The 27,562-nt window shown below is 41.7% G+C and overlaps 1 protein-coding gene across 5 annotated transcripts in view; it reads right to left on the bottom strand.

Moving 5' to 3' along the window:
* The window catches only part of SMAP1 (small ArfGAP 1), a 106,364-nt gene extending 79,188 nt beyond the window's left edge, over positions 1–27,176 (bottom strand). For 3 of the 5 annotated variants that reach the window (XM_075498170.1, XM_075498171.1, XM_075498172.1), the window contains exon 1: positions 27,037–27,169. In XM_075498170.1, the coding sequence (XP_075354285.1) occupies positions 27,037–27,154 (118 nt within the window). In that variant the 5' untranslated portion in view covers positions 27,155–27,169. Of the gene's footprint in view, positions 1–22,943; positions 22,963–26,550; positions 26,680–27,036 lie in introns of those variants that run through there. The other 2 variants (XM_075498173.1, XM_075498174.1) reach the window with 2 other exon arrangements.
* Between the last annotated feature and the right edge of the window lie 386 nt (positions 27,177–27,562).

Raw genomic sequence — 27,562 nt, 5'->3', positions numbered from 1 at the left:
AGCTGTGTTGGCATGTTGAGACAGACCTAAAGCATGCTGGCCTGAACTCCCACAGTGACACTTGGGATGTTTGACTTGAAGTTACTACACCGTCTCAAATTAAACACATTTATATCGTTTTATTTCAGCTCTGTACACCATCACTGTTAAAGGCACTGCTTTAAAGTCCACCTAATTCTGAGCTCTAAGGAGTTCAGAGATTAAATAATTAACCATCAAAAGCAAGAAGGCGCATTGAAGAGTTGGAAAACATTTCGAGCATTATTTTCCGCCTTTGTATAAGATGCACATCTAGACCACTCATGCAACTGCAGCAGTTTGCATTTCAGTATTAATATATTGTATGAACACTTTCCTGAGGCCTAGAAAAGAATTTTATGCCCCCCTCTCCTGATCTTTAGCTTAGGACTGTGTTGGGTTGGCAACACAGGCAAACACCCACAGAGCTGCTCTCTCACTCTCCTCTCCTGCAGGACAGGAAGAAAAGAGGACAGCGAGAAGACTTGCAGACTGAGATAACAACAGTTTTAATAAGCGAAGCAAAAACTGCGCACAAGCAAAGGGAAAGACAGACAGACAGAAAGACAGATTTCTTCACTAATTCCCATCAGCAGGCAGCTGTCCAGCCACTTCCTAGAGAGCCAGGCCTCAGCACACACACCACTTGCTTTGGAAGACACCACCATAACCAAGAATGTCCTTTCTTCCTCCTCCTTTCCTTGAGCATTTATTGCTGAGCACATCATCAATATGGTATGGAATGGCCAATTAGAGTCAGCAGCTGTCCCAGCTGTGTCTCCTCCCAATTTCTTGCCCACCCACCTGGCCTACTCATCTGCAGGGGGCAGAACAGAAAAAAAAAAAGCCCTGATAGTGTGCAAGCACTGTTCAGCAATAGCCAAAACAAGGAAGCAGGAGAAATCCCTTCAGTTAGACTCTATTCTTTTGAATTGGTATTCGAAAATCCCAAGACACATTCATAGCTCCCCGGATTTGTTGCAAGAAGCCTTCCTCTTACTAGTGGAAATACTGACTATATTTTGGGTAGCCACCTTGCTTTTAATTTGTCTTGTTCAACATCTCAAAAAGTCAGACCACCTGATGTCCATTGCTTGACCTTTAAGACCAAAATGATGAAGACGACTAGCAGTTTTTAAAGTAAGTGCTACCATCATAAAAGGACATTTCAGGGGTCAAGACATCTAACAGCTACTCATTGAAACTAACACATCATTTCTCACATGGCACTTCTATGTTAAAATTACTACTTGTCAGGTAAGAACACACTCAAGCTGTTCGCAATGTGCATCCTAAATAGTTCAACAACTAGCAACCTGTTGACCTGCCTTTTTATTTTCTCCTATAAAACACTGCAGACACAAAATACTCACCCTGTCCTTCCACTCTGTGTAGATTTATAGTACAGGAAGATCCTACTTACAATTTCTACTACTTTAAGGTTTAGTGCTCCAGGACAGACTTTTGCAGGCCATTTGCCTCACCATATTAGTTAAGTTTCAGCTAAAGCAGTACATCAGAAGAAACTTAACCAAACAACCTCCTTACCCACTCCATTGTAGATAACAGATAAAGTACCTCAGCTAATGCAATTGCTTAATGTAGCCATGATGGTTTAGGAAAAAAAAAAAGTAAGGCAAGGTCTTGTGGGCCCAACAGCTTCTCCAGTTTTTCCCCCAAACTATAACCCAGGGATGTGCCTTCTAAAAAGGGAAGCCAGTTTTGATCAGATTACTATAGGGACAGGAGGTGTTTATCTGTAGTATCTATATGGTGTCCATATTTTTTATCCTATAGGGTGTTTACACACCGCCATAAACTCTTTACCACAACAGAATTTGTACAACTACACATCACATGAGTTTCCTATTCTTCAGGTTCTTCGCCAGCTATGATAGCCCAGATAGGCAAGTTCTACATTAATGAGACAAGACTAGAATGAGGGCTTGATATGACTGAAGTATATCTTTATAAATGAAGAGGGATATCATTAACTTTGTAGTTTAATATTTTAACTTAAAATTTTGTTAGCAAAAAGAAAGAACATAACACAACTTGTGAATTAGCTGGTTTTCTGCTGGAAAAGAACAGTTTCGTATTTTCCCAGAAGCTCAGATTTCATTAATTTGTACTTAGTTCTGAAATAACTTAGGAAAATCAAATATATTTAAGCAATAAAGTAACAAATTAAGCAGTGGAATAACAGACAAACCTGAAGCCAGACAAAAATGTTCATGTGTAATCTCTGATTTTATTTCAGACTAATGACAATATGCAATATTAAATGCTTCAAATGAAAAATGTTTTAATTAATACAAATCAATTACAGCCACAGTTAAGCAGTAGGCAAAAGCAGTTACAAAATAATGTTTTCTGTGTGGACATCAAAACAGCTGTGCTTGACATAACCAAACAGTCAGCTAAAGCTTAGTCTGTAAACCTTCCTGTGTGAGAAATGTTTAACAGTAATTTGGACTGATTCAATAAACAATTTGCAGTTACCTCAATTCTGTATTAAGTCAGGATCCTTATTTCTGTGCACAGGAAATATTTTGCACTTAATAGAAATATTCACGTTTCTTCTCATTAGGTCCTTAAAGATACATTTGTTTTTCTTCTGCAAAATTTACAAACGTAACCTAGTTTATGTGCTGTATGTATTTTGCTAGCCAATTAAGACAGACAGACATTTGGGTTCAGAAATGAATCCTGATGACTGCTATTTTATGCTATTTAAAACACCTTTACATGTCAGTAGTAATGCTATCTTACCTATCAAGAACTGCATTATACAGTGCAACTCCAATCAGCCAATATTAAAATGAAATACTGTTTGACGTAAGTTTTAATACAATTATAATTTTATTCTTTTGAAAGCCATTTGAATACAAGCTTTTTACTAGAAGAGCTAAGCTGCACTTCAGCAGCTTGCTGCACCACTCCGATATAAAAACACACTTCAAGTAATTTATTCAGTCATTTACGATACGGATAACTTAACTGCTTAAAAGTATTTTCAGCCTCTTTCATCCTTTGCTAAAGTTAATTTAAGGAAAAAAGCCATAGGACTTGTGCTGTCCTGAAAATGACCAATGTTTATACTAGGCTATGTACTAGGATACTGTGAAGTCCCTGAAACACTGCCAAGGAAAAAACTTCAGCAACCCAAAGACAGATTGCTGCTTCCAAGATGAGAATCCAATTTATTTTTTTTTCTCCAGTCTAAACTTTTCTTTCTTTTCTATATTTGTCTACTGATTAGATTTAAATTCCTTTTCAGTTCCTAATAGGTAGTTAGGTACGGTCATCTGTGAAGATGTGTGCTATTTTCCAGAGAAATTATCAAGACAAGATTTTGAATGTGTTAGGTCATCCTTGTAAACACCTGACAACCTTCCTTAGGATGGTCTGTCATTAACAATTTAAGTAACTCTTAAAATAACTAACCCGGAATAAAAACCCACAAGGTTTAGTGTGCATATTTAGTCTTACTGGCAACTGTAATTCAGTTACTTTCATAAAAAGCAGTGATTAAGTTTTGAGTTGAAATTAAAACACAGCGCAAGTGCCAACTTCTTGTAAGAGCTAAAAGGAAAGATGGATTTGAGCTGTCATATGGCTTCACACAAATTAATCTGGAGTGTTGACTATTACATGTTAAATGGAGAATACCAAGTGACATTTCCCACGGTACTGGGCCTGGCTGGGATGGAGTTAACTTTCTTCATAGCAACCTGTATGGAGCTGTGCTTTGGATCTGTGACTAAAACAATGCTGATAACACTAATGCTTTGGCTATGGCTGTGCTCTGTATGGCTCTGTGCTTGCACAGGGTCAAGGCTTTTTTTTTCACCCTCACCCAGTAGGCAGGGGGTGGGCAAGAGGCTGGGAGGGGACACAGCCAGGGACAGCTGACCCCCACTGACCAAAGGGACATCCCAAACCATATGGTGTCATGCTCAGCATAGAAAGCTGATGGAAAGGAGGAGGAGGAGGAGGAGGAAGGGGGGATAGTTGTGGTTATGGCTTCTGCCTTCCCAAACAACCGTTACACATGCTGAACCCTACTTTCCAGGACATAGCTGGACATCTGCCTGCTCATGGGAAGTAGTGCATGACTTCCTCTTCTCGCTTCACTTGCATGCACAGGTTTTGCTTTCCTTATGAAACTGTCATGATGTCAAGCCACAAGTCTTTCCACCTTCCTTCCATTTTCTCCCCATTCCACAGGAGAGGAGAGCACGCAAGAGGCAGAGGGGGTGGTTGCCTGCTCATTAGTCTAACCCACCACACCCACTACTACATTAGTTTGCATTGAGGAATTGTATACCAAGTTTTGAGTGGAAACTAGAATTCAATTAGATGCACAGAAACAGCACTAATTATGACACATTTAGAGTATTTAAGGAGTCCTTTATTAAAGGCCATCTAGACTCTAAGAATGAAAGAAATATGTAGCCACAAGACGCAATATTTCCTGGTCTTTAAGTTTTTAGAATCGCTAGATAAGTTGTGAATTTAAGAAACAACCCGAAGAGAGGATTTTTTTTCCAGTTGCAGTAGACTTCCATGCCAGTATAGTTATTGTACACAACAAACATTCTCCCTACTTGCAGAAATATCTACAGCTACTAAAAAAGTGAGAACATTTCAAAAAATTACTTCAGCTGTTTAAAACTTAAGCAATAAAGAGCTTGAAAGTAATTTACATAATTTTAGATACAAGTCTTCACATAAGTCAATTTCAAGCCAATTTTTAAATTGCTGAAAAAGCTATCCATCTTCACATGACATTCTTTTATTCTAAAATGTACTTCAAAGTGTGAATGTTGTGAAAAAGGCATCATTTTTACGTATTCTCCAGTGAGGTGAAAGCTTTTCTCCCAACATATTTCAAAAGTTTTCCCACCTTTCCCCCCACACTTTCCCCTCTTCATGATATCATTATTGGTGAGGTATTTTTCCTCCGTATTATTTAAACTGGACTAGTACCTTGCACATGCTTAATGTGTGTGCATATACTTCCATATAACCCTTTCCCTTCCCATCCCCATAACTCATTCAGTTAGGACCGTATGTTCTACTCCCTTATATTAGAAAGCTCATTGAAGAAGCTGCAATAAACATTCACAGCATTGCTGACACACACTGCTAATGTAATTATAGCTGATACAACCAACTTTTTGTGGGTACAGCCAATATAGATCTTTGGGCAAGAATAATGACAGGAATGGTAATGCTGAAGCTGGTATAGTGCATTTCCAAAGGAAACACAAGACAAAGCACATTAGTTTTCAGAAGTCCAAGGTTTAAAGTTTTATTCCAAATCACTTGATTTTTATTTTGCACAAGTGGATGCATAGTACTGTATCAGGTACAAAACAAGGCTTACATGTACTGCTCATTTAAAATGCTGAGGAAAAAAGTACTTTTTAATTTGCATTACAAAAAACATGGAAGCCTCATTCTAACCGTATATGAATCCAAGCAGTCAATACAGCGTGAAATATTGCTTTAGCTCTCTGTTGATTAGTTTGTACAAAAATTGTTTAACCTCTTTAAACATCTCAGTCAACACACTCCATCCTCTACTCAGCTTCCACCTGCAGTAAGAAATTAGTGAGAAAGATTATATGCTACCAGACAAGACTGGGCAGGAGTAGGAGCACCTGTCACACAAACAAGTTAAGGAAAAGAAAAAAAAAAAAAAAAGAAAAAAAGGCAGAGGAGACCAGAACAAACTAAAAAGAAGCAAAAGGAAACAAAAGTACTGGGATACGACAGAACTGGGAGATGTCCACAAAGGAGCAAGCATAAGATTACTACAGATATGACTACAAAGTAGGAGAATAATGATGATTGCCTCCCTTACCACCATAATTCAGAGTTTCCTTCCCACCACCAGTCTATTACCATCTGTTCAGCTTAGTGTAACTGCAGGTTAATACTGAAACACTTCTTTTGCTGCAACACAGGTGCTGCCCACTCTTGCTAAACATCTCAACTTACAGAAAGCAAACAGATCAGAATTGGGGTAAAAAGAGCAAGCACACAGCCTTTCAACTTTATATTTTGCTGTCAAAGGGAAAGGTGACTGTTTTACATCTCTACAAACTACTCTGAACCCTTTAATATGTGCCTAAAACTAGTTAGCCAGGAGACTAATAACTTTGAGACAAAAGTTTTACATGAATAAAGCTTGTCAAGACTAAGTTTAAATAAGGTTTGTATTACAGAGGCACACAGAAAGTTAGTTTTCACTCTATGTTCTTGCAGTTACCAATTAGCAATTCTACAAGGAAGGAAACCAAGTATTACATATAACAGAGCACTAACTGCTTTGCATCTCAATATAGTCTGCAGCAAACTTATCTTGGGCGAACATCTTCAAAGACTTGTGACAGACTACAATTCTTCCTTTCACTCAGCTGCACCCTGCCTGTCTTTGACCATAAAGCACAGTGAAGTTACTTTAATTCTGTTTCTCCAAATTCTGCTGGTGGTTGACAGACTTTATTTGTCAAATAACTGGCTCCACCTTGTGGAATAGCGAATTAACTGCAAGAAAATCCACACATCTCTGACTCAACCTGAATAGTTGCTAGCCAGTTCCTAAAAACTATCACTTTTTGGCCAAGGACTTGCCAAAAAGCCTCAGTGGTTGCATCAGTACAAGCATGGCCATGCAGTGCTCGCTCTCTGCATTACTCCCACACACAATTCATGCTGCAGAAGTGTTCTGCTGCTCAAGATTTCAATCAGGTTATCAATGAATATTTTTCAGAAACATCTGTAATTTCTCCAAGCTGAGATACAGGTAAAGACCACAAACAGAAGACAAGCATTCTTGTATATCAGATACAGAGAAAAGAAGGAAAACGAGTAAGCAGCAGTTGTATTTTGTGTAATCCAACACAAGAACAGCTAAGTAACGCAAAACAATCCTTCCTCCAGTGGGTACCTAGGGAAGAACAAAAGAACAAGGCAGAACTATCATGACTCCTCCAAGTTTCTCTCCTCAAAACATAACAGACTAGACAGGGATTAAGTCAAGGTGATACTAAAATGCTCAAAAGCAATACAATTACTATCATCCATTTTCAGTCTAATCCTGCTGCTTCAAAGACCATCTCTTACTAACTTCATTGGAGGCTGCTTAGTTCTCCCCCAAAAAGGTAGAATCACATCCACCATCTGCAGCCATTTTTTATTCACAGACTCTTGGGGGGGGGGGGGGGGGGGGGGGGGCAGGGAGGAATCCAAAAAGAACACATACATACCCCGCCACACAAAAACCTTAACATACCCTGCCACACAAAAAGCTTAATTGCAATGTTAATCACGTCCACTGGATCAGGTTAACCTTCAAAACAGTAGTAAGAAGCCAGGAAGAAATATGTCAGACTTTGTGAATTAACGAATCTTTGAAAGAATAAAAGATCTTGCAGATCTTGCATAAAGATCTTGAAGCAAAGGAAACTGTGCAAGAACCACAATACAAGAATCTTTATTCTCAAATAAAACGTTCTTCAAGGTCCTTGAACCTTTAGTCTTTTGAGACTACTGATGTGAGACTATTTACCTATCACTTGATCCACTGAATTAGTTTCTGATTAAGCAGAACAAATAGCCTGAAGCACGTTCTCATGCCACATCTACTCCCCCACATTAAGCTTGATTCCTTTTCCTCTACAGTAGAAGAGGCTTCCTTGCTTTACCTCCATACCCAGACTAGGAAAACCATGCAAGTGCAGTCTTTACATGCTTTTCAGATGTCAAAGTCTAAGTATGCAGCAAAATACTGCTTTATATAAACAAAGGCAACAAAAGGCCATAGCTTAAACGCATCTTTAGTCTTCAGAAGTCTTCTTATAGCTGGCTTAGTAAGCCTGTGTTTTGATAGTCAAGGCCAGAATTTGAGAACTTAAAATTTGCTACATTAAAAAAAGGTTGGGGGGAGTTCAGACAAGAGGGGCTGTTTTAGTAGTTTTAAATAAAAATCAAACTTAACAGAATAAAGTTGCACTGAAGGCAGACAATTCAAGCAACTAAACACAATGCTCCAGAGCCCAGCTTAATAACAGCTGAGATTTGCGTGGTTCCAGGTTTACTGCAAGAACAGTGGGAAGACAAGCCTTAGAAGCATCGCTTTGCTATTGTGTCAGTGTCTGGCAAGTGGTATAGAGCTTCAGGGACAGAATTCCCCCGGGATTGTCTTTTCTATCTGGATAACCATTTTTCATGAAAGTCATCAACAAATCCATTCAGCTCAGTCCTATTCATATCTCCAAAGAGGCCGTGTAGAAGTATTCTGAATGAAACTCTTCCCTTGCACAGCCTGTCCTACCTCTAGAAGTCAGAGAAATACATATCAACCAGTTATAATTATTCCTTCAGCTCACTGATCCATTTGCTTCAATAGCATTGACAATGGTTAAAAGTGTTTCAAAGAAATTAAGACAGCATCCCTATTTCCAGGGCTGTATAAAGCCTTAACTGGAATGGAGATATACAGGTAACGTCAGTTTATTCTTGAGATCAACAGCCTTTTGCTTGTGCTAAATGGCTATTAGACAAGAAATCTTGTAAGGTGAAAAAGTGAAAGAATTAAAGTTTTTTGGCCTTATTAACAAACAGCCAGTTACTAAAAATCTGAGTTTTGACTGAATAAGACTAAGAAGTTTGTTTTTCCAAAATAAAAAGATCATTTTACCAAACATTGTGATGATGACATGATGTAAATGCTAAGTTGTTAAACAAATAAAATACAATATTTTGAGTTCACTGTGAAGTTATATACATAGATGGTCATTCTTCATGTAAAGTAACATTAAGAGAAAAAGGAGAACAAGAATGGCTTTTGAGGATTTGTTCCCCATAACGTCACCAAGGCCTCCTATTCATCTTATTTCTAAGATGACACAATTTAAATAGAACACCTTCCTCATTAAAACACTTATTTTTAATGCAAATATCAGTTTAACTCAGTGTTTTGTACTGAAACTTCCTTTAAAACAGTTTTCTGAAGTTTGTATTCCTGACTTGGAAGTATTTCATACCACAGATTTCCCCAACTATCCTAACAGTGTCCCAGCAAGCAGGATCATAACCAGGTACCGAACTGTCAGAGAGCAGCTCCTGATCCTTGGCTGGCAACCATGCCTGCCATGCTCACGCTTGGTTACCCAGAGCACATGTATATGTACAGCATATGCAGAGTACATGGGACATTGCCACAGCACTCCTACCAGCCTTGTGGGATACTAGCCCACTACAGTACACCCTTTGGAAAGTAAAATCACTGCCCTAAGAATCGGAAATGTCAGAGGTGCCAACCCTGGCACATTCAATAAGCTAACAACTTCGGAAATCAAATTTCAATTTGGCTAAGGAATAACGTTCTAATTTTATCCTGCCTGTTCAGTCATAAAGAGAAAGACTGCTTGTGTCAGAGTTCAAGCTGCAAGAACAAGGTGTGCAAGCTGTCATTTCCTGTTAGCAGCATTTGGTACTTTCTAAAAAAGACAAGGTCACATAGCATGTTACAGTATTAGTAGGAAGCTTCTGGAGCTGGTCTTGACTGCAATTTTTTCCTTGTCAGCAAGGAACTGCTAAAAGGCTTACTGTTTTAAGTGTACAATTTATATTCCTTTTATATGCAGAAATAAAAGGAAAATTGGGGAATAGTGAGCTCTTACAAAGTGTTTTCCTAAGTTGATAGCTAAGCATCAAATAAAAGCATCACTGATAAGAAAAAAAACATGTAAATCTATGCTACTCTGTTGGGATGTAGCAAGAACCCCGTTGCATAGCCAGACAGGGCATAAAGGTTATATAAGCATCTGCTGCAAAGAAATCTTCAGCCAGCAATTGAAGTTCTTCCTTTAACGAAGACAAAAACCTCAGAAATAAGATTTGTTTGCGAGACAGGTTTATAATACAGCCTGTTTGCCATAAACAAGAATGAAAGGTTACCTTTCTCTACCAGAGAGAAATTATCTAGTAATTACATTAATCGGCTTCCTTGTACCATTTTTACTTAAGAGTCTCTTCAGTTGTATTTGAGTAAACACCCCCCCAAACTAAACAACCTCTGTGCAGCCCTCAGTGACTCTGGAGATGCTCTCCCTCGTATGTTCTGTATTACAAAACAGGTAAATGCACCCCCACGATCTCTCCCACGTGAACCTATGTTTGAAAGTTGCAGAGAGAAACCAGAGATCCAAGCCTGTAGACAAGCAGCAGAGTGCCAAATTTCAGGCTCTGGACTGTAGAAATACACTAAAACCATCTGCAAAGACTGACCAGTTAGTTTCTTGTACCAATCTTCTCTGCTATACTGGTTTGTGCTGGGATGGAGTTTATTTTCTTCATAGCAGCCCATATGGCTCTGTGTTTTGGATCCGACACCAAAACATCATTGACAACACACCAATGTTTTAGCTATTGCTGAGCAGTGCTTGCACTGCATCAAGGCCTTTTCTGCTTCTCAGACTGCCCTGCCAGCAAGGAGGCTGGCGGTGGGTAAGAGGCTGGGAGGGGACACAGGTGGGACAGCTGACCCCCACTGACCAAGGGGACATCCCACACCATACAATGTTGTGCTCAGCAATAAAAGCTGGAGGAAGAAGAAGGAAGAAGGGACATTTGGAGTGACAGTGTTTGTCTTCCCAAGTAACCGTTACACATGATGGAGCCCTGCTTTCCTGGAGATGGCTGAAGACCTGCCTGCCGATAGGAAGTAGTGAATGAATTCCTTGCTTTGCTTGCTTACGCAGCTTTTGCTTTACCTATTAAACTGTCTTTATCTCAACCCACAAGTTTTCTCACTCTTACCCTTCTGATTCTCTCCCCCATCCCACTGCGGGGGGAAGGGGGGGGGGAACACTACAAAGCAAGCAGCTGTGTGGGGCTTAGCTGCTTCCTAGGATTAACCCACAACATCCGTGTTCACTGCAGAAACTTACTCACCTACTTTCCTACCCTACATACTGTGTTCCCTCACTTCCTCTGTGGGTTAAACAGACCAGACTAAGATTTTTATGCTGCACTATTCACCCCTCTTGCCTACAGAGAAGCCTATCTGCCCACTCCCAAACACTAACATATTGCAGTTCTCAGGCACAGGAACAGCCTACCATGCAAATGCAACTCCATTTTTGGATGATGCCCGAGTTTTACGGTAACAATATTATTAATCTTCAGAGCAGCGCTTTCTATGGACCTCAGGTTACTAACTTAACAAAAGATCATGGGAAAGAACAGGCTGAAGAGGACAGAATCAAGCCTTTCCCCCCCACTTTAAACTCCAGTGGCATGGACACAAATCCTTCCCATAAATCCCCGGGACTTGCATGCCAGCCTAGCTACACCCCAATACTGTACTCTCCCAAAGTCTCAGAAAACAGCTCAGACCTTGGAGTGCTTCAATACCCATCCTTGTAGCTGGGTTTGGGCCAATCCACAAAACACAAGGTATGTGTGCTCTGCAAGATGTTTAACACCTGCTCTTTAAAAGATACAACTACTGTATTTCCTCAGTCAGTGAATAAAGACTATAAAATAATTTAGGTGTGAATGGACTTCCTGACATCATTTAGGCTAACCTGATGCTCCAATCAGATCTAATTAGACCAAGCTGCTCAGGGCTTTGTTCAGTTGTCTTGAACACCTCTAAGTTATGTTCCATCACCTCTCTGAAGAAAACTTGGTGCAGTATTTGACCACTTCATGGTTTAAAAAAAAAAAAAGTAACTTCTTTATATCCAAATCAGAATGCATGGTGCCACACAATGCTGAAATGTGCTTTGCATTTTTCTAAAGGCATCTTCTTGCTTCCTAAAACTATGGTGGTCATCTCTGAGATGATACTAAATTAAATATAATTCAAATTAACAGTTAAGCATTCCAGCATGACAGACAATCATCAACACTCAGACATCATACATCATTATCAGCTACATGTGACTGGGAAAGGAAGAAACAAACTTACTTTTATGTAGTGTTCTTCACAGCTGTTTTAATTAGACTTGTGTTACACAAAAAAAACTTGGCTCTCCATTTTTTTGAAAGATATTTTTCCAAAGTGATTGCTACCTTCCATAGTCATAAGAAAAGACGTTGTGTCTGTAAAATATTTTTCTTCAAAATATCATTTTCTTCAGAAGCCAGGAAGAAAAACTGAACGCTATACCAAAGTACTTGGCTGCATTTAGTCTGGAATACTGAATTGTGAGTAAGTGTTCAGAGTGGAATTAAGGTTGCTTGAGAAGTATCAATTCTCAAAATGTACTCCCAAAACTTTGCAGTATCCTCCAGCATGTGATTTTGTATCTGTTGTATTTTTTTTTTTTCAAGTCTCAATTAAGATAAAAACACTTGACAGAATACTTTTGTTGTATAAACATATTTTTGAAGTAACCTTTTTAAACAGGAACTCCGTGAACACCCAAACTCCACAGAAATGGCAGTGAACAAGACAAGCGTGATGGGGCATTTAGCACCACTTCTTTCAGACACTGCTTGCTATGGGCTGCAGAACACCCAGAAAAGGGAACGAAGGCTTCACAATCTTTAATAAGGGGAATTATAGTTACTTTTTACTTAGAACACATAAGAAACGCTCAGCAGTTGGGGTGGGTTAACCCTGGCTGGCCACCACATGCCCACCAAGGGGGAGAAAATAAGCTGAAAAAAAAAAACTTACGGCTCAAGATAAAGGCAGTTTAATAAAGACAAGCACATGAAAACAGTGTCCACTTCCTGGGAAGTAGGGCCTCAGTACCCCTGTCAGTTGTGGCAGAAGACAAACACCTTAACAACGAATGCCCTCCTCCTCTCCTCCTTTCTCTTAGCTTTTATTGCTGTGCACATCATATGGTATGGAATATCCCTTTGGTCAGTTTGGGTCAGCTGTTCTGGCTATGTCCCCTCCCAGACTCTCACCCACCCCCAGCCTAGTGGCCTTTAGGCAGAGGTTGGAGAGAGCGCCTTGATGCTGTGCTAGCACTGCTCAGCAACAGCCAAAACACTGGTGTGTTGTCAACACCATTCTAGCTACAAATACAAAGCACAGCACTATGAGGGCTGCTATAGGGAAAGTTAACTCCATCTCAGCCAGACCCAATACAGGATTTCAGTACATTTAAAGTTGAGAATAACCCACCTAGGAATCACTTGGCAGTGAGAACAAAGACCAAAAATCCTACACTCAATGTGTTATTGGCATGTCTCTTCAGTTTAATCACTGCTTAGGAGGGGAGCTCAAATGCACAAGCACATTTCTGCTGAAGATGTAAAGGGTGAACATTAAGTATGGCATTTGCCATATTTGAAGATAGGGATGTTTTTGCTATCATCTACAGATAACAGGCAACTGAACAAATATCCCATAGTTACATACCCTAATGGGAAAATCAGTCCCTATACTTAAAAGCATTGTTACTTTTTGATACACTGGTTGTTTCTTGAAATCGTTGTGAATGACAAATTTAAACCGAAATGACTTAAGCACACATTACAAGGAGGTTACTTAAAATTACCACTCAGTCCCAGCTGCCACTCACTGCCATGTTTTGAATCCACCAACAAGTTCAGCTGCATTCAAGAACAGTAGGTTATGCACAATGAATCACTTCCATCTTCTTTTGCAGAAACTCCTATAGGACTACTACTGCCTTTAATCCTACTAAGGAAGTCCTGTACTATGAAGCTTCATCCATTTTCATTCACACACTTCAGTAAAACTGCATTAGATATTCTTGTTTCCTCCTCCTTAAAAAGGAGGTAGTACACAAGAGGAGTACGGCAATCGATAGCCAAACATGGAATATCACACTCCTTTTCTCAACCATGCAAGAGGGACCATTCCCTACTCCTCGTCAATATATCTATTTTCTTACACAAAATCAGAGCCAGGCATAGCTTTAAGAAACAGAACTGCTCTTTTACCAAATCACAGCTGCAAAGTTAGTTGCTTGGCAACATTGCCTTTAAGTATCACACATTGCTGTCCACAGCTCTGCTCCAACAGGGACTGAGCTACAATCTCTACCTCTTTTTTCCTCCATGGTCTACTGGACATAAATACCTTTCCTGAAGAGGCAGAGGGCAACTGATGGTCTAGGTTCACCGAGTTAGGCAGAAAGTTGACCTGTGCAGTTTTCACATCCCCCATAAAACTTGTCACCATCTCCATAAGCTACAGAATTAATGCTCTCCATATCCACATCTACCACAGACTTGCAGCACTACGATGTTCTCTGAACCTTCAAGTTCTTCTTCCTCTTCAGATTACCCCAGAACACAAAAGCATCCTACTCCTCTGATCAGAGGAACAGATCTACTCGTAAGCATTTTGGATAAGCTGGAAACAAAGTAGGAACTCGGGTTCTTTTGATTGGCTTAAGTATCATAACACCAAGCAGGAACTCCTTGACAGTATGTACTCAGACATACACATTTATCACCTACTGGAAAGCAACAAGTGATCAAGACAAGAGAGTGGAGGATAAATAAGGGCTAGCGTTACACCATGTAATCAGAGTCTACTGTAAACAACGATGAATATGAAATAGGCATCCATTCAAATCTACGTTTGCCAAGTTTTCACCAAAAAAATGAAACAGTTGTGTGAGCGGCTTTTTGTGAAGCCATGAAGAGAAAAAATGTAAAGAGAGTAATATTGCTCAAGCTCTCAGCAGACATTAATCAGATAAGAGGCCAGAACGGGAGGAGAATGGGAATCTGTAATTGTTTTGCCCTAGTCTTTCAGAGGATGTTGTTTTTAGTCATAATACAGAGTTTCAACCAGCAGTTTTAAGATCCAGGGAGATTTCTGACACAAGAGACTCCAGTTCTAAGCAACTTCCTACAAGCTCTAGGAGGCAGTTTAAGGTATTCTCCTAGCTAGATTTAAACAACATTTCAGTCAAATAAAAGACATCAGTAACCTTTATTCGTAGCCCCTGAATTCCGACTTGCTTCAAATGGCTAGATTTGGCCTTTTTTACCTCTGGATGCACAAACCACAGCAAAATTTCTGTACCAGCTATTTCAAGAAAAGTCAAGACTCTACTACAGTCTGTATTTACTGCTGTTCAGTCACTTCCCTTTCTCATAAAGGACCTCAACTTTAAACAAAGAATCTACTTTTAATCTACATAGGCAGATGCTTGCACTGGGGGAAGAGCAGGGAAGAGACTTACATGGTATCTGCAGTGGGACTCCATACCAGCTTGTAAGTGACGCAACTGCTGAACTGGATCTGAAGTAACTGAGACTGGAAGGGACCCCTGGAGATCATCTAGTCCAATCCCCCCTGCTCAGAGTAAAGCAAACTACAGCAGGTTGCTTAGGACTGTTCCCAGTCAAGTTTTTAACATCTCCAGGGATGGAGACTCCACAGCCTCTCTGGGTAACTTGCTCCAATATTCAACCTCTCCTGGAGTAAAGAAAAGTTTACTCTTATGTTTCAGTGGAATTTCCTGTGCTTCAGCTTGTGTTCATTGCCTCTTGGTCCCATCATTGGATATGACAGACAAGTCTGCCTCCGTCATCTTGGCTCTCTGTCACCAGGTATTTATACACATTGATAAGATCTCCCCAGTAGCTTTCTCTCCTCCAGGCTAAACAATCCCAGCTCTCTCAGCCTCTCCCTGTATGTCAGACACACAAACCTCTTCATTTTAGTGCCCCTTTGCTGGACTTGCTCCAGTCTGTGTTTCTCTTGTAACGTGGAGCCCAGAACTGGACACAGCACTACAGATACCGTCTCAGCAGTGCTGAGGAAAGAAGGAGGATCACTTCCCTCCAGCCACTGACAATGCTCTTCCTGAAATTCAGTCCAACGTGTTGTTGGTCTCCTTTGTGGCAAGGGTGCGTTACTGGCTCATGACCAATTTCTGATCCGCAGGACCCCCAGCATCTCTTCTGCACCCCCAGCACCCCCTCCCTAGGGGAAGGGCTTTGCATTTCCCTTTGTTGAACTTCACACAGTTCCTGTTGGCCCATTTCTTCAGCCTGTCATTTTTTCTGCTCTGAGTAGCAGCACATCCATCTGCTTTATCAACCACTCCTCCCAGTTTGGTATCCCCTCAAGCTTGCTGAGGGTGCAGTCTGTCCTATCACACAGGTCATTAATGAAGATGTTAAACAGTGTTGGCCTCACTATCAACCCCCGAGGTACACCAATGTTATAGAGTAAGTTTGATGAACTGTATTCTTCTCTCTGAATAGCCTCATTTAGCATTAGTAGCTTAGCACTAGTAGCTAAAGTAGTTGAAGCCTTAGGCTGCAAGAGCTGACCAAGAATAAACTTTTTGTTAAAACTCATGTTGCTAACACAGAACTAGATGAATCTGGCAGATGCAAGTGGGATGAAGATGATAAGGACCAAGGAAACAATTCCAAGAGAATGAAGTAACTTCAGAAGAAGGACAGCCCAGCAACAGTGAAAACCAATACAAAAATCAAGAGACCATCGACCAGAATTAAGTGGACTTGGGGATCAAGTGCTGGGTGGTACAGGTATAATTGAGAGGCACGATCTGGGGTAGGGGTCCCTCTCCAGAGGCACCCAGCTTGAGCTGTTACCTGAGAACTAATAAAAGAGAAATTGGAAACCTTCACTCGGACCTTAATCAGTGGGATCCTAGGGTCAGACCCTGTTATGGTGGCCAGCGTGTGTAAATCCATAACAGCCCACAGTGACTGGCCTCCAGCTCCACTTTAAGCTGCTGATCACAACTCCGAGCCTGGCATTTCAGCCATTTTCAATCCACCTCACTGTCTCTTTATCCAGACTGCACTTTATCAGGTTATCAATGAGGAATTTACATCAGTTTCAAAAGCCTCATTAAAATCACAGTAAAAAATATCCATCATTCTCCTCATCCACCAAGCCAGTCACCTGGTTTGGTCATTGTGGAAGGCTATCAGGTTTGTCAGGCACAATACCCACTTCATTAATCCACACTGGCTACTCCCCATCACTTTTTTCTTCATATGTTTTCAGGATTATTTGCTCTGTCGCCTTCTCAGGGACTGAGGCAAAGCTGACTGGCCTGTGGTTCCCTAGATGTTCCTTTTTGCCCTTTTCAGAGATAGGAATGACATTTGCTTTCTTCCAGTCCTCAAGACCCTCCCCTAGTCACCATGACCTTACAGTTACTGTGAGTGGCCTCAAAATGACATTGGCCAGCTCCGTCTGCACTCACAAGGGGTGCATCCCATTAGAGCCCCCAGACTTGTGCACATCCAGTTTCTAAGCACTCCCAAACCTGATCCTCCTCTACTCCTGAGTATGCCTTCCTTGCCTGGAATTCCTGAAGTCAAGTCTTACAGTAAAAACATAGTTGAAGAAGGCATGGAATGTCTCAGCCTTCTCCACATCCCTTCTGACCAGGTCCCCTGCCCCATTCAGCAACAGGCCCACGTTTTCTCCAGTCTTCTTTTTGCTGCCAATTACCTGTAAAAATCTTTCTTGTTGCCATTCACATATTCCTTGTCAGATTCAACTCCACGTGGACATTGGCTTTCCTGCCTAAACACATCCTTGTATGCTTGAACAGTGTCTCTATGTTCCCCCGAGGTCACCTGTCTCTGCTCCCACCTCTTACACACTTCCTTTTTATGTCTGAGTTTTGCCAGAAGCTCCTTGTTCATTTAAGCAGGATCCCTCCTGCCTTTGTGCAATTTCCTACTCGTCGAGACGTGCCACACTAGAGCTTAAAGAAATAGTCAACCAGCTCTCCTGGACCTCTCTCTTCTGCAGAACCATCTCCCAAATGATTCTTCCAAGCAGATTCCTGGACAGAACAGTCTTCTCTCCTGAAGATCATGGTTGTGATCCTACTTTTTACTTTGTTCTCTCCTCTTCAGATCCTGAATTCTTCTATCTCATTGTCACTGCAACCAAGACTACTCCTAACCTTTACATCCCCAACCTTTCCTTCCTTGTTTGTAACTAACAGGTCCATCTGAGCATCTTCCTTTGTCCTTAACCACTTGTGTTGAGCAGTGGCCATCAATGCACACCAGAAGCCTCCTAGATTACTTGTTCCCTGCTAAGCTGTCACTCCAGCAAATAGGTTCCAGTCCCCATGAGCACCAAGGCCTGTGAATGTTAGGCTTGAGCTGTCTGAGGAAGGCCTCATTACTATTTCTTTCCTGATCAGGTGATCTGAAGCAGACACCCACAACATCACCCATGATGGCCTGAGCTCTAATCCTGACCCCTAAGCTCTCAGCTGGCTCATTAGCCATGTCCAGAAAAAGCTGCCATGCAGCCTCGCTGCTCTCACAGAAAATGGCAGCTCCCCCTTATCACTATCCCAGTCTGTCCTTCCTAAAGCACCTGTATCAATCCACTGCAGTCCTCCAGTTGTGCAAACTATCCCCCTCTGTGATGCCAATAAAATCATAGCTCAATCTTCACTCATTTTTACTCTTCCACAATATCTGAAAACAATTTGTTGTTGACAGTACAGTGAAGATGGATTCAACTAGTCATGGGTTCAACAACATTACTCTTCAAGAACCTCAACATGAGAGTAAGTTATCACTGAACAACTTCACCTGTTCACAAGCAAAGTCTTTCAGTCTTGGGGAATTTAGTTGGGGCCAGAAGAGAACAATAAAAACCATCTAAGTTTGTAATGTAAAGCTGAATCATGCTCAAATGAGCCTTAGTGAGCCAGTGACACCTGAGCTAAATTAACTGCTGACTACCCCGAGTAATGGCTGATAATTGACTCCTTCTTAAATCCTACAGGAAGCATAGATTAAAGAGGGAGCCACCCCTCCAGGAAAAAGTACCTCCCCAAAAGTCTACTTATCATATACATATATCTAATTGCTCCCTCTGTATTGCTGACAAGGACTTCTTAAGGCTGCAGCTCAGTTGCTCTTTACAGCGTTCAGACCAAAGAGGGCAGATTCACAAGACAGTGTCAATTTTGGTTCCACAAAAGGAGATTTAGGAACAAAGCAAAGATCAACAGCTGATATCAACAGCATCCTGCAGCAGCATCTTTTTCATGTCACAAAGGAGTGGCAGAACCACAGCTCAGGTACCATTAGGAGACACATATCAGTAGCCCCTGACCAAAAGAACTGGGATCTCTTGCACTTCAAAAGGCAAGAACATGGTCTCATCAATACTAGTAATCACTTTTCAGGAACTGTCCCACCTTTATGGTCCACACAAAGGAAACAGCTTAGATGGCCAAGGCCTATACTTCTGAATGTAGGGCAGTGTTTGCCAAGGACATAAGGATTTCTGCACTTGTATAATCCATCTCAGACAACCTAAAAAGTTACAACATAATAAAAAAACCCAGCTTCTACAAATATTTTTATTAGTAGTCACAGAAAAATTTACATTGAAAGGGACCTCCAGAGGTCACCTAGCCCAGCCTCCTGTCAAAGCAATGCTAACATCAAAGCTACATCATGCCAAGTTGGGTCTCATCCAATCAAGTTTGGTTAAGCCCCAAAGAATGGAGACTGCACCCACAAATATCATTTTAAGGGCTTTGGTAAAAAGCCTTCAGGCTGTGCACACAATTTCAACAGCAGGAACCTGTATTTGTAAACAACCCTGTTCTATTACAAGCTAAACAGGTTTCCTGTGACTTATTTCAGAATATTCTTCTGCACTGTAAGAGTCAGGAGATGGAAACAAATCCCTTCCTTACAGGCAGAAAAAACACCAGTAGAGTCACCCAATACTGCAACACCCCACTCACTTACAAGTTTTAAGCTAAAGCTGCCACACTCCTCTCCTCCCAGCAAGAGAGGTGTCTTCTGAAGAGCTCTTTTCTCAGGTGAGACAATTAGTTGCAGCTCTCAGGGCCACAACAGCACCTAATTCCTAACAAAGTTTCAGTCTCATGCAACCAGTGTCAGCAACAGGTAAAAGGCTATAGAATAAAAACAGAGCATTGGGGTAGTTTTATTTAGTAGCAGGGAGTCAGGAAAAAATCCTGGTGATACAGTGTTAGGAGAGACTGAAGGGAGTGTCTGGTCCCTTAAGGGCTTGAAAGTGCTACCTTTCACAAAGAGGACGGAAAAATAACAGTGTAAGTACCAGATGATCACTAGGATTTCTAGTGATACAGTTCCTTGCTATTATTAGAGGTCAAGATATATCATTCCAGTTGCTAAGCTTAAGCAAGACCTCCCCTGAATCAAAACAGTTTACCTTCATTATTCCTTGTGGAAGGATACTGCAAAGCCTCACTGGACAGCTAGAAGCCTCCAGCTGTTACATCTGTCGATTCATATTCTAGTCTGTTATGCTCATATGATCTTTACCAATCTGATCTCACAGCAGCAATACCAACCTTGCAACAGAATCACACAAAGTACTAGCAATTTCTTGTTCCAAGTAACCTGAAGTCACATCTGATATTTACAACTATATTCACTGGTACAAGATATCCATAGAGCAGTAATCAGCTACTGGTTGGTTGGTTACTACTCTGTGTTTGAACTTCAGCATAGGGCTAGAAGTTGCACTTGAGCTGATGTGTGGAACTGACCTCCAACATAATCCAACTGTGTTCCATTTCCCCTGGTGTCCTACTTCAGCAGTTTCTCCACCTTAGGAGGACAACATGGAAGGTCTTCACCTGAGGAGGTACAGCAGCCAGTGCCTTGTCCTAGAGCAAGCTAATACTGTTTATGAGCTGACCCAAAGCATTCTTACACTTACAGTCAGAGGCAAAAGCTGAAGCCTTGCACAGGCTGAAGGCAGTGGGCTATAAGAGTTATCCATTTGCTTTAAATTAATTCCTGAGGAACAAGTACACTATTTATTAAAGTATACAGGCAAGATCAACAGTGAGAAGACCAGCCATGAAAACAAGTAAACAGCAAAAGCGGCTTCACAAGAAGTGAGGTTCATACACATCTAAGTTGGTCTCCCAGCCACAGAAGAGATCATATGCAAGACTCCGTTGTCTACCAAAAAAACGAGTCCAAACAGCTATAAACATATCTGGAATATTCCAGATTTGTTTTGATAGCTAGTTTGCCCATTTCAATTTAAACTAGATTTTTTTTCTCCCCAACTGCTAAGAGACTTTGTGTTTGAGATTGGTAAGTTGTTAGGGAAGTTAAAGTTAGGTTTACTTGAAGCCAAAACTGTAATAATCAATTCTGATTACACAAATTTCAGTACTGCAATCTTTCCTGTTCAGTCTGTCCCCACACTACTAAGAGCCTATACCTGCCACTCTTCAGACAGAAAAGACCAAATCTTCAGTTATATACAGATATCCAAGGACTGTACAGTACAACAATAAATACTGAAGAGTATTTTCATTAATATTATAATCAAAGTAGACTAATTTTAATCTAGTTGAACAAACAACAGTGTCAATGTGACTCTCTGTACTAGGAGATCATTCAACCAGGCTTCAAGCACTACCAGGCATGAAGTAAACAAACATTTCAAAAAAAAAAAACCCCACAGAACACCTCCTCTGATACAGAAATTTATTCACTTTTTCTGAAGGCCCAAGACATCTGCAACCGTCTCTACAAAGGTCTGCAAGCTTCCAATTATGTTATTTTAACTTCATTAGTTAAAAAAAAAATTCTAAAGCAGTTGACAACTTCGGTAACTGCCTTCTTGACAGAGAGATTAATTTACAAGCAGACTTCAGTAGTTAATCCATTTGTACTAAAGCCAACATCCAAATGCAAGTATAACAAACAGAAAAGGTATGTTAGAGAACATTCACACTGGTTTCAAAACATACCTCTTTTGTTCAAACATCATTAGGAACAGTAATTGGAGTCTTATGGTCCACATTTGCAGAGACAGCGACACTAGACCAAGGTTGATTGCCTTCAGTTTACAGGCCTACTTGCTTAGATGATTAGTCCTTTGATACTGCTGAATAGCCTGTCCCCTTCTAAGAAAAAGCATCTCCTTTTGTGCTTCATCACACCTTTCAACTTCCAAATACTTGATTCAGTATTGTTTAATATCAGCGCCCAAATAATACCAGCCTTGCTGCCAAGCAATAACACAAGCCTAGGAGGCTTCTAGCATGTTATAACTAGGTACTAAATACATAGAAATAGCAAATTATAGCCCCTATAGTCAAAGGGTTGCTGACTGAAGTTAACAGGTTTTGATTTTGGCTCCATTTGAAGATCTCTAAGAGGTGTTATTGCTTAAGAGATTCAAATATCAGCATTGGAACAATAAAAATGCATTTAGTCTCCCTCTACAGTGAAAGGGGGGGAAAAAAAAATCACGTGCTTTACAAGAGCTTTCAGTATAGTCTACACACGAGACCGCTGGACAGATCTATAGCTATTCTTTTCTCCTAGATCCTTCCAATTCCTGCTAGCTTTACCTAGTTATACACACAAAAGGAACACAAAGGAATTTCAGTTGCTTATCTCTTTCAAAAATTCAGGATGATTTAAGTTACTGCCAACATGCCCACATGCCTTACTATTTCCTACAAATATTAGACACAGTAGTATAACTACTTCCCAGTAATACAACAGTGGGAAGACATCTACTGCCTTATGTAGATGGCTGTTCAGACAGGGACGTGAAGAACAGTCAGTACACAGACAAGGACTGCCTTGTCAAATGTCATCCCAACCTCCTCACTCTTCCAAAAATCTCAGTGATTGCAAAGACAGTTCCAGAACCTTTGATTTTTAGGCTTCTTCCCCACAGAGGTGTCATCTAGTCTTTCCAGTAGCTGTAAGGCTTACAGTTTGAAGGTGACATATGGCAACTACAGTATGGCCCTACAGCAGGTAGTTTCCAACACATTTTAGCAGTGGCAGATTCATAGCAGCTATTTCAACAGTTAAAAGGCAAATACAGAATAAAAAGCACTTCCAGAAACTGTTGCCAGAGTCAGCAATCCTAATTATTGCTTAGTGCTTACGCTGGCAGATGCGTCCTCAGCTGTATTCTCCACCTTCCAAAAGACTTGCAGAACAAAGCTGTCTAATGTATCTGCATACCTCGTACCTGAAAAAGTAGGCCAGAAACTAAAGGATGGGTTTGTTCTTGATACAAGATGACTATTAACAACAGCAAGATTATTTTAAGGAAGACCAAGAGGTAGCTTTTTTAATTCTTACACAGAGCGAGCATGTGATAATACAGGAAAGGTGCATGCTTAAAACTTCCTCACAAGCAGTGCAGATGGTGGTCATACATTGAGAGCAAGGAGAGCTAATTCAGTAATTTAGGAGTAAATCAGCAGTAGGACAGCAGTAAGTTCTGATGATCTTCTTTTTGATGCAAGAAGTAAAAGCCAGCAGAGAAGCCTTAATGATATGAAGGAAGAGTTCACCAGTGGCATTACAGTAGATACCATCAAAGCAATGAGTGATAAATATGCAAATAGGACCACATTATATTTTTTAGGGTCAAAAGGTTATTTATAAAATTTTAAGTGACATCTAGCTACCTAAGAATTCCCAGAGCCTCAAAGAATAGCAGTTAAAACATATAAAGTACAGTCTGCAAGATTTCAATATCCCTTGGATGTGACTATCTGAACAGAAGCCTAGGGTAAATATAATACCTAAGGTTTGAGAGAGACTATAACATCTATGGTGAGAGGAAGGAATTAGTGATTACAGCCTCTTAGCTTCGGTTAAGAACCCATGCTGAATTGACAGCTATCTGAAAGACCACACTGAAAACAATGGTTTTAAGTATTGCCAGAATAAGACCCAAGATACAACTGCAACTCAGTTAACACAACCAGAGCCAATCATGAAGATAATGTTACCCAACAGCTAGGTGAACAGGAAGAAACCAAAACACACAACTCTGGGGATCCTACTGAACAACAGAAAGGAGGATGACAGAAAAAGGAGCAAAGTTCACACAAAAGAGGAAAGCAACAGAAACTGAAGGGGACAGCATTTCAAAGAAAAAAAGAATCAATTACATTAACAAAAGGAAAAACATAGAATCAATTACATTAACAAAAGGAAAAACATACATTCTGAATTAGGACTGACACCAGAGAAGTCCTAAATATTTTGTCATGAACAGTTTCATGTTTATGTCTGCAGAACCCAGGATAAAGAGAATCTCTACTGGAACTGGCAATAGGGAACTCCAGACTGTAATGACAAACATGTCCAGAGATGAAAGGGATGCTGTTAGTGATGCAAGAGGTGAAGGAGACTGTCACAATCTGGGGAAAGCCATGCAGACAGCTCACAGAGACTGGTTAGCTAATAGAGCCACGTTAAAAATTGCTGCCTCAGACATCGCTGCATACCACAACTAGCAAAACCACAACTTTGCCAGACACCAGCAAGTCATTAGCGCTCAACCACCATGGGATTAAGTGTGAAACATACTAGGAAAAAAGAGCTGGCTGCAACTGAAAGAACTATCCTTCACTCTTCCTCTTCTTTTGGTCAAGAAAAAGTTTCCACAAAGACTGATATAGCAAGGAAGAGTTCAACAGTGGCATTACGTGCTCATGGCAAGCTTGATTTTCAAGTAAACAACTGATCATGTTTTTTTCTTCTGAGCCACATGTCTTCTGGAAGTATAGAGAAATCTAGACTTCAGGGTATAGCAGAGGCATCTCAACATTGTTCACACAACTCTCCTTCCTAGAAGGAAACTTCCTAACCTTAAGGAAAGAAATCTACAGAGAGTGTCCATATATGACCATCTCTCAGTCAAGTGCCTCTAGACCAGCTGAAACTAAAATAAGTTTATCATTCCACATTCTCCCCTCCAACTATAAGAAAACCATACACTTAACTACAGGAGTACAGGCAAAGGCAGATGGCACTACAAAGCTAACACTATACAAGATTTAAACGAAGAATTGCCAGAACAGGATGAGGCAAGTGCAAATTAAACTTGAAGGGAGAAAGAATAAATAAATAAAAAAACCCACAAAACCAAAAACCAAACCCAAACAATTCCCTCAATATTATAAGCTCACATTGCATCACAGTATTTTCATGTCAGCTTTCCTTTAGGACAGGGTGAAAGCAAGCCATGCCTCTGGCATACAGAAAGACAGCAAGGGAGAAGTGGGGTTGAGCACAAGAGAAAACAGAGAAACCTTCAGAAGTGCAGTCAGATTTTAGTAAGGTAGCTAAGTAAAATAATTTACTAGAAAGATGGAAACTGAATTACAGGTACTAGCAGAAGACGGCCTGGTCAAGACATTGGTAGGTCCTCCAGAACCTGAACAGAGAAAACCTGAACTCAAGATACATCAAAGCTTGAACTTATGAAATAAAGCTCTTGTGACAGAAGAGTGGTATGAAAGTATCAAAGAAAAGAACAGTGGCTAAAGATACTCAATAACACAAATATAAGAAGGAAGAAGCTGAAAGCATCAGCATTGCTGAACTGAAGTGGCAAAAGACACCAAGCACCAAGGACTACAAAGACTTACAAATGATACTTTGACCAGGTGACGGTTAGAAAGAGGGAACTCAGAAGACAGGACAAAAATTAGTTGGAGAATTCCAGACTCTGATCTTGAGCAACCCAGCTCCAAGGCCTACGCTATGGAACAAAACACGTATGGAATTCCATCAGCAAGCAACTCGGAGCAGCATTCAGCATGGAAATCTCAAGTGCCAATAACACACAAAACATACAAGCATGATTTTTCCAGAAAACCACCGGTTACAACGAGTCTTTTACACAGTAACCAGAAGTCTGGGGGCAAGAATAGCTGTGCTAGAAAATTATTACAAAGAGTTACTTGCAAAATATAAAGTTCTATTAGCGTTGGTGTAATCCATATTATATACTTCTTAGGGTTATATACGAGGAAAATAAAGTCTTATTTCTGTGTTTCTGATGTATCAAACAACAGCATCGTGCAAGGCACTGCACGATTTAGGTCCATGGTGAAAAAAAAGTAGCACATGTGGATTGGAAAGGGAAATTACAAGCACAGTGCCATTTCTGGTTGCTCAAACTAGCTCACCATACTCGCACAGTGCCATTTCTGGTTGCTCAAACTAGCTCACCATACTCAACCTCCAGTTGAGGTGGAGAAGGACTGAACAAGGCAGTTCTGGAGCTCATCATACGCTGCGAAAATGTGGTTGTTATTTAGGAAGTATTATACTTAAAACAATAACTTACTGTGGAGTCATCTTATTTAGGGTAACATCTTAACGACTTGACTCTAGATGAAAGACAGATGTGCTACATTTTCCCATTTCAAAGCCACAGAACCCAAGATAAATACAAATGCAAGTATATGTCTCCTTTTGTGCAGAATAAAACTATTAGACTAAAGATAGGTAAAAATCTGACAGCAATACAATCTTTAAAATTTCATTCATCACCAAAGCTAGATCTGTGACATATTTAACTAGACACCAACATCCAGACTCAAGGAGCCTGGCGTTTACATGACTGAGTCAACACTGAAGGGCATTGTTTTGGACACTCAACGTTCAACTCATCCAGCGCCTGCCCCTGTCATCAGCCAGTGCCTTCCTGAAGGCCCACTGGCACAGCCCACTCCTGATCAATACCTGGCAATGCAGGAAGAGGACGCGGCAGTGAAACTTCAGGAAAGGGCTAGGCCAGTCATTGCATAAAGCCTCAGCTGGGGGGTTCCTCACTTCAGGATAGTGCACCGACAGCTCAGCTGGATGGAGAAGCTGAAATCCGTTCACAATGACATTAAAGGCTACCTGGCTTTCACCATCGCTCTCCCCAAGCCGCGCAGATTTCTGCTGCCGCCCCTCCGGGCCCCGTTTCGGGAGGGGGCCGGTCACCGCCGCCGGCAGGGCGGCCCCGCCGGCGCCCCGCCGCCCCTGCGGACGTGGAGCGGAGCGGGGCGGGGTGGGGTGGCGGGGCGGTGCCCCCCCGGGCCGAGCCGCCGGCCCCCGCCCCGAGCGGGGACCCCGCCGAGGCAGGCGCGGGCGGACACAGGCAGGGCCCGGCGGCAGCGCCTCACCTGGTCCGGCCCGGCCGCCCGCCTCCCCCGCGCCCCACGGCCGCCCGCCCCGCCGTACCCTTGGCCTCGCAGTCCGCGCAGTACTTGTTGTCCTCCTCCCGCAGCAGCTTGGCCAGGATGGCCTGGTGCTGCTCGTTCTGCTTCTGCGCCTTCTCTCGGCAGGAGCGGGTGGCCATGGCGGCGGCGGGCGGACGAGCGGCGGCTGGGCTGGCGCTGGGCCGGGGCGGGCTCGGCACCGCCCGGGACGCGGCGCTCCTGCCCTGGCGCAGCCACGGGAGCCGGCTGCCGCGAGCGCCGACTTCCTCAACCGGAACTACTTACGGCCGCAGACGCATCCGCCACCCTCCCGCTCGCTCGCCCTCTCGCGCGCGCGCACACGCCCACCCCGTCCAAGGTAGCGCCGCGCCGAGCGTGAAAAATAGTCCTCCGGGTCCTAATGCCGCGCCGACATCGACATGTCGCCCTTCCTCGCGGGGCTTTCCACAGAGTGCCGGCGGCGCTCCGCCCTGACTTGGTTCTGGAAGGGCACAGAGGGGTGTCTGGGAGCGAGGGTCACGTCGATAGGGCAAATGGTATCCATCCGC

The sequence above is a fragment of the Mycteria americana genome, chromosome 3 (assembly GCF_035582795.1).
Source record: "Mycteria americana isolate JAX WOST 10 ecotype Jacksonville Zoo and Gardens chromosome 3, USCA_MyAme_1.0, whole genome shotgun sequence".
NCBI classification, from domain to species: domain Eukaryota; kingdom Metazoa; phylum Chordata; class Aves; order Ciconiiformes; family Ciconiidae; genus Mycteria; species Mycteria americana.
The sequence above is the reverse complement of the archived record's forward strand: the minus strand, read 5'-3'. Positions and strand labels throughout refer to the sequence as shown.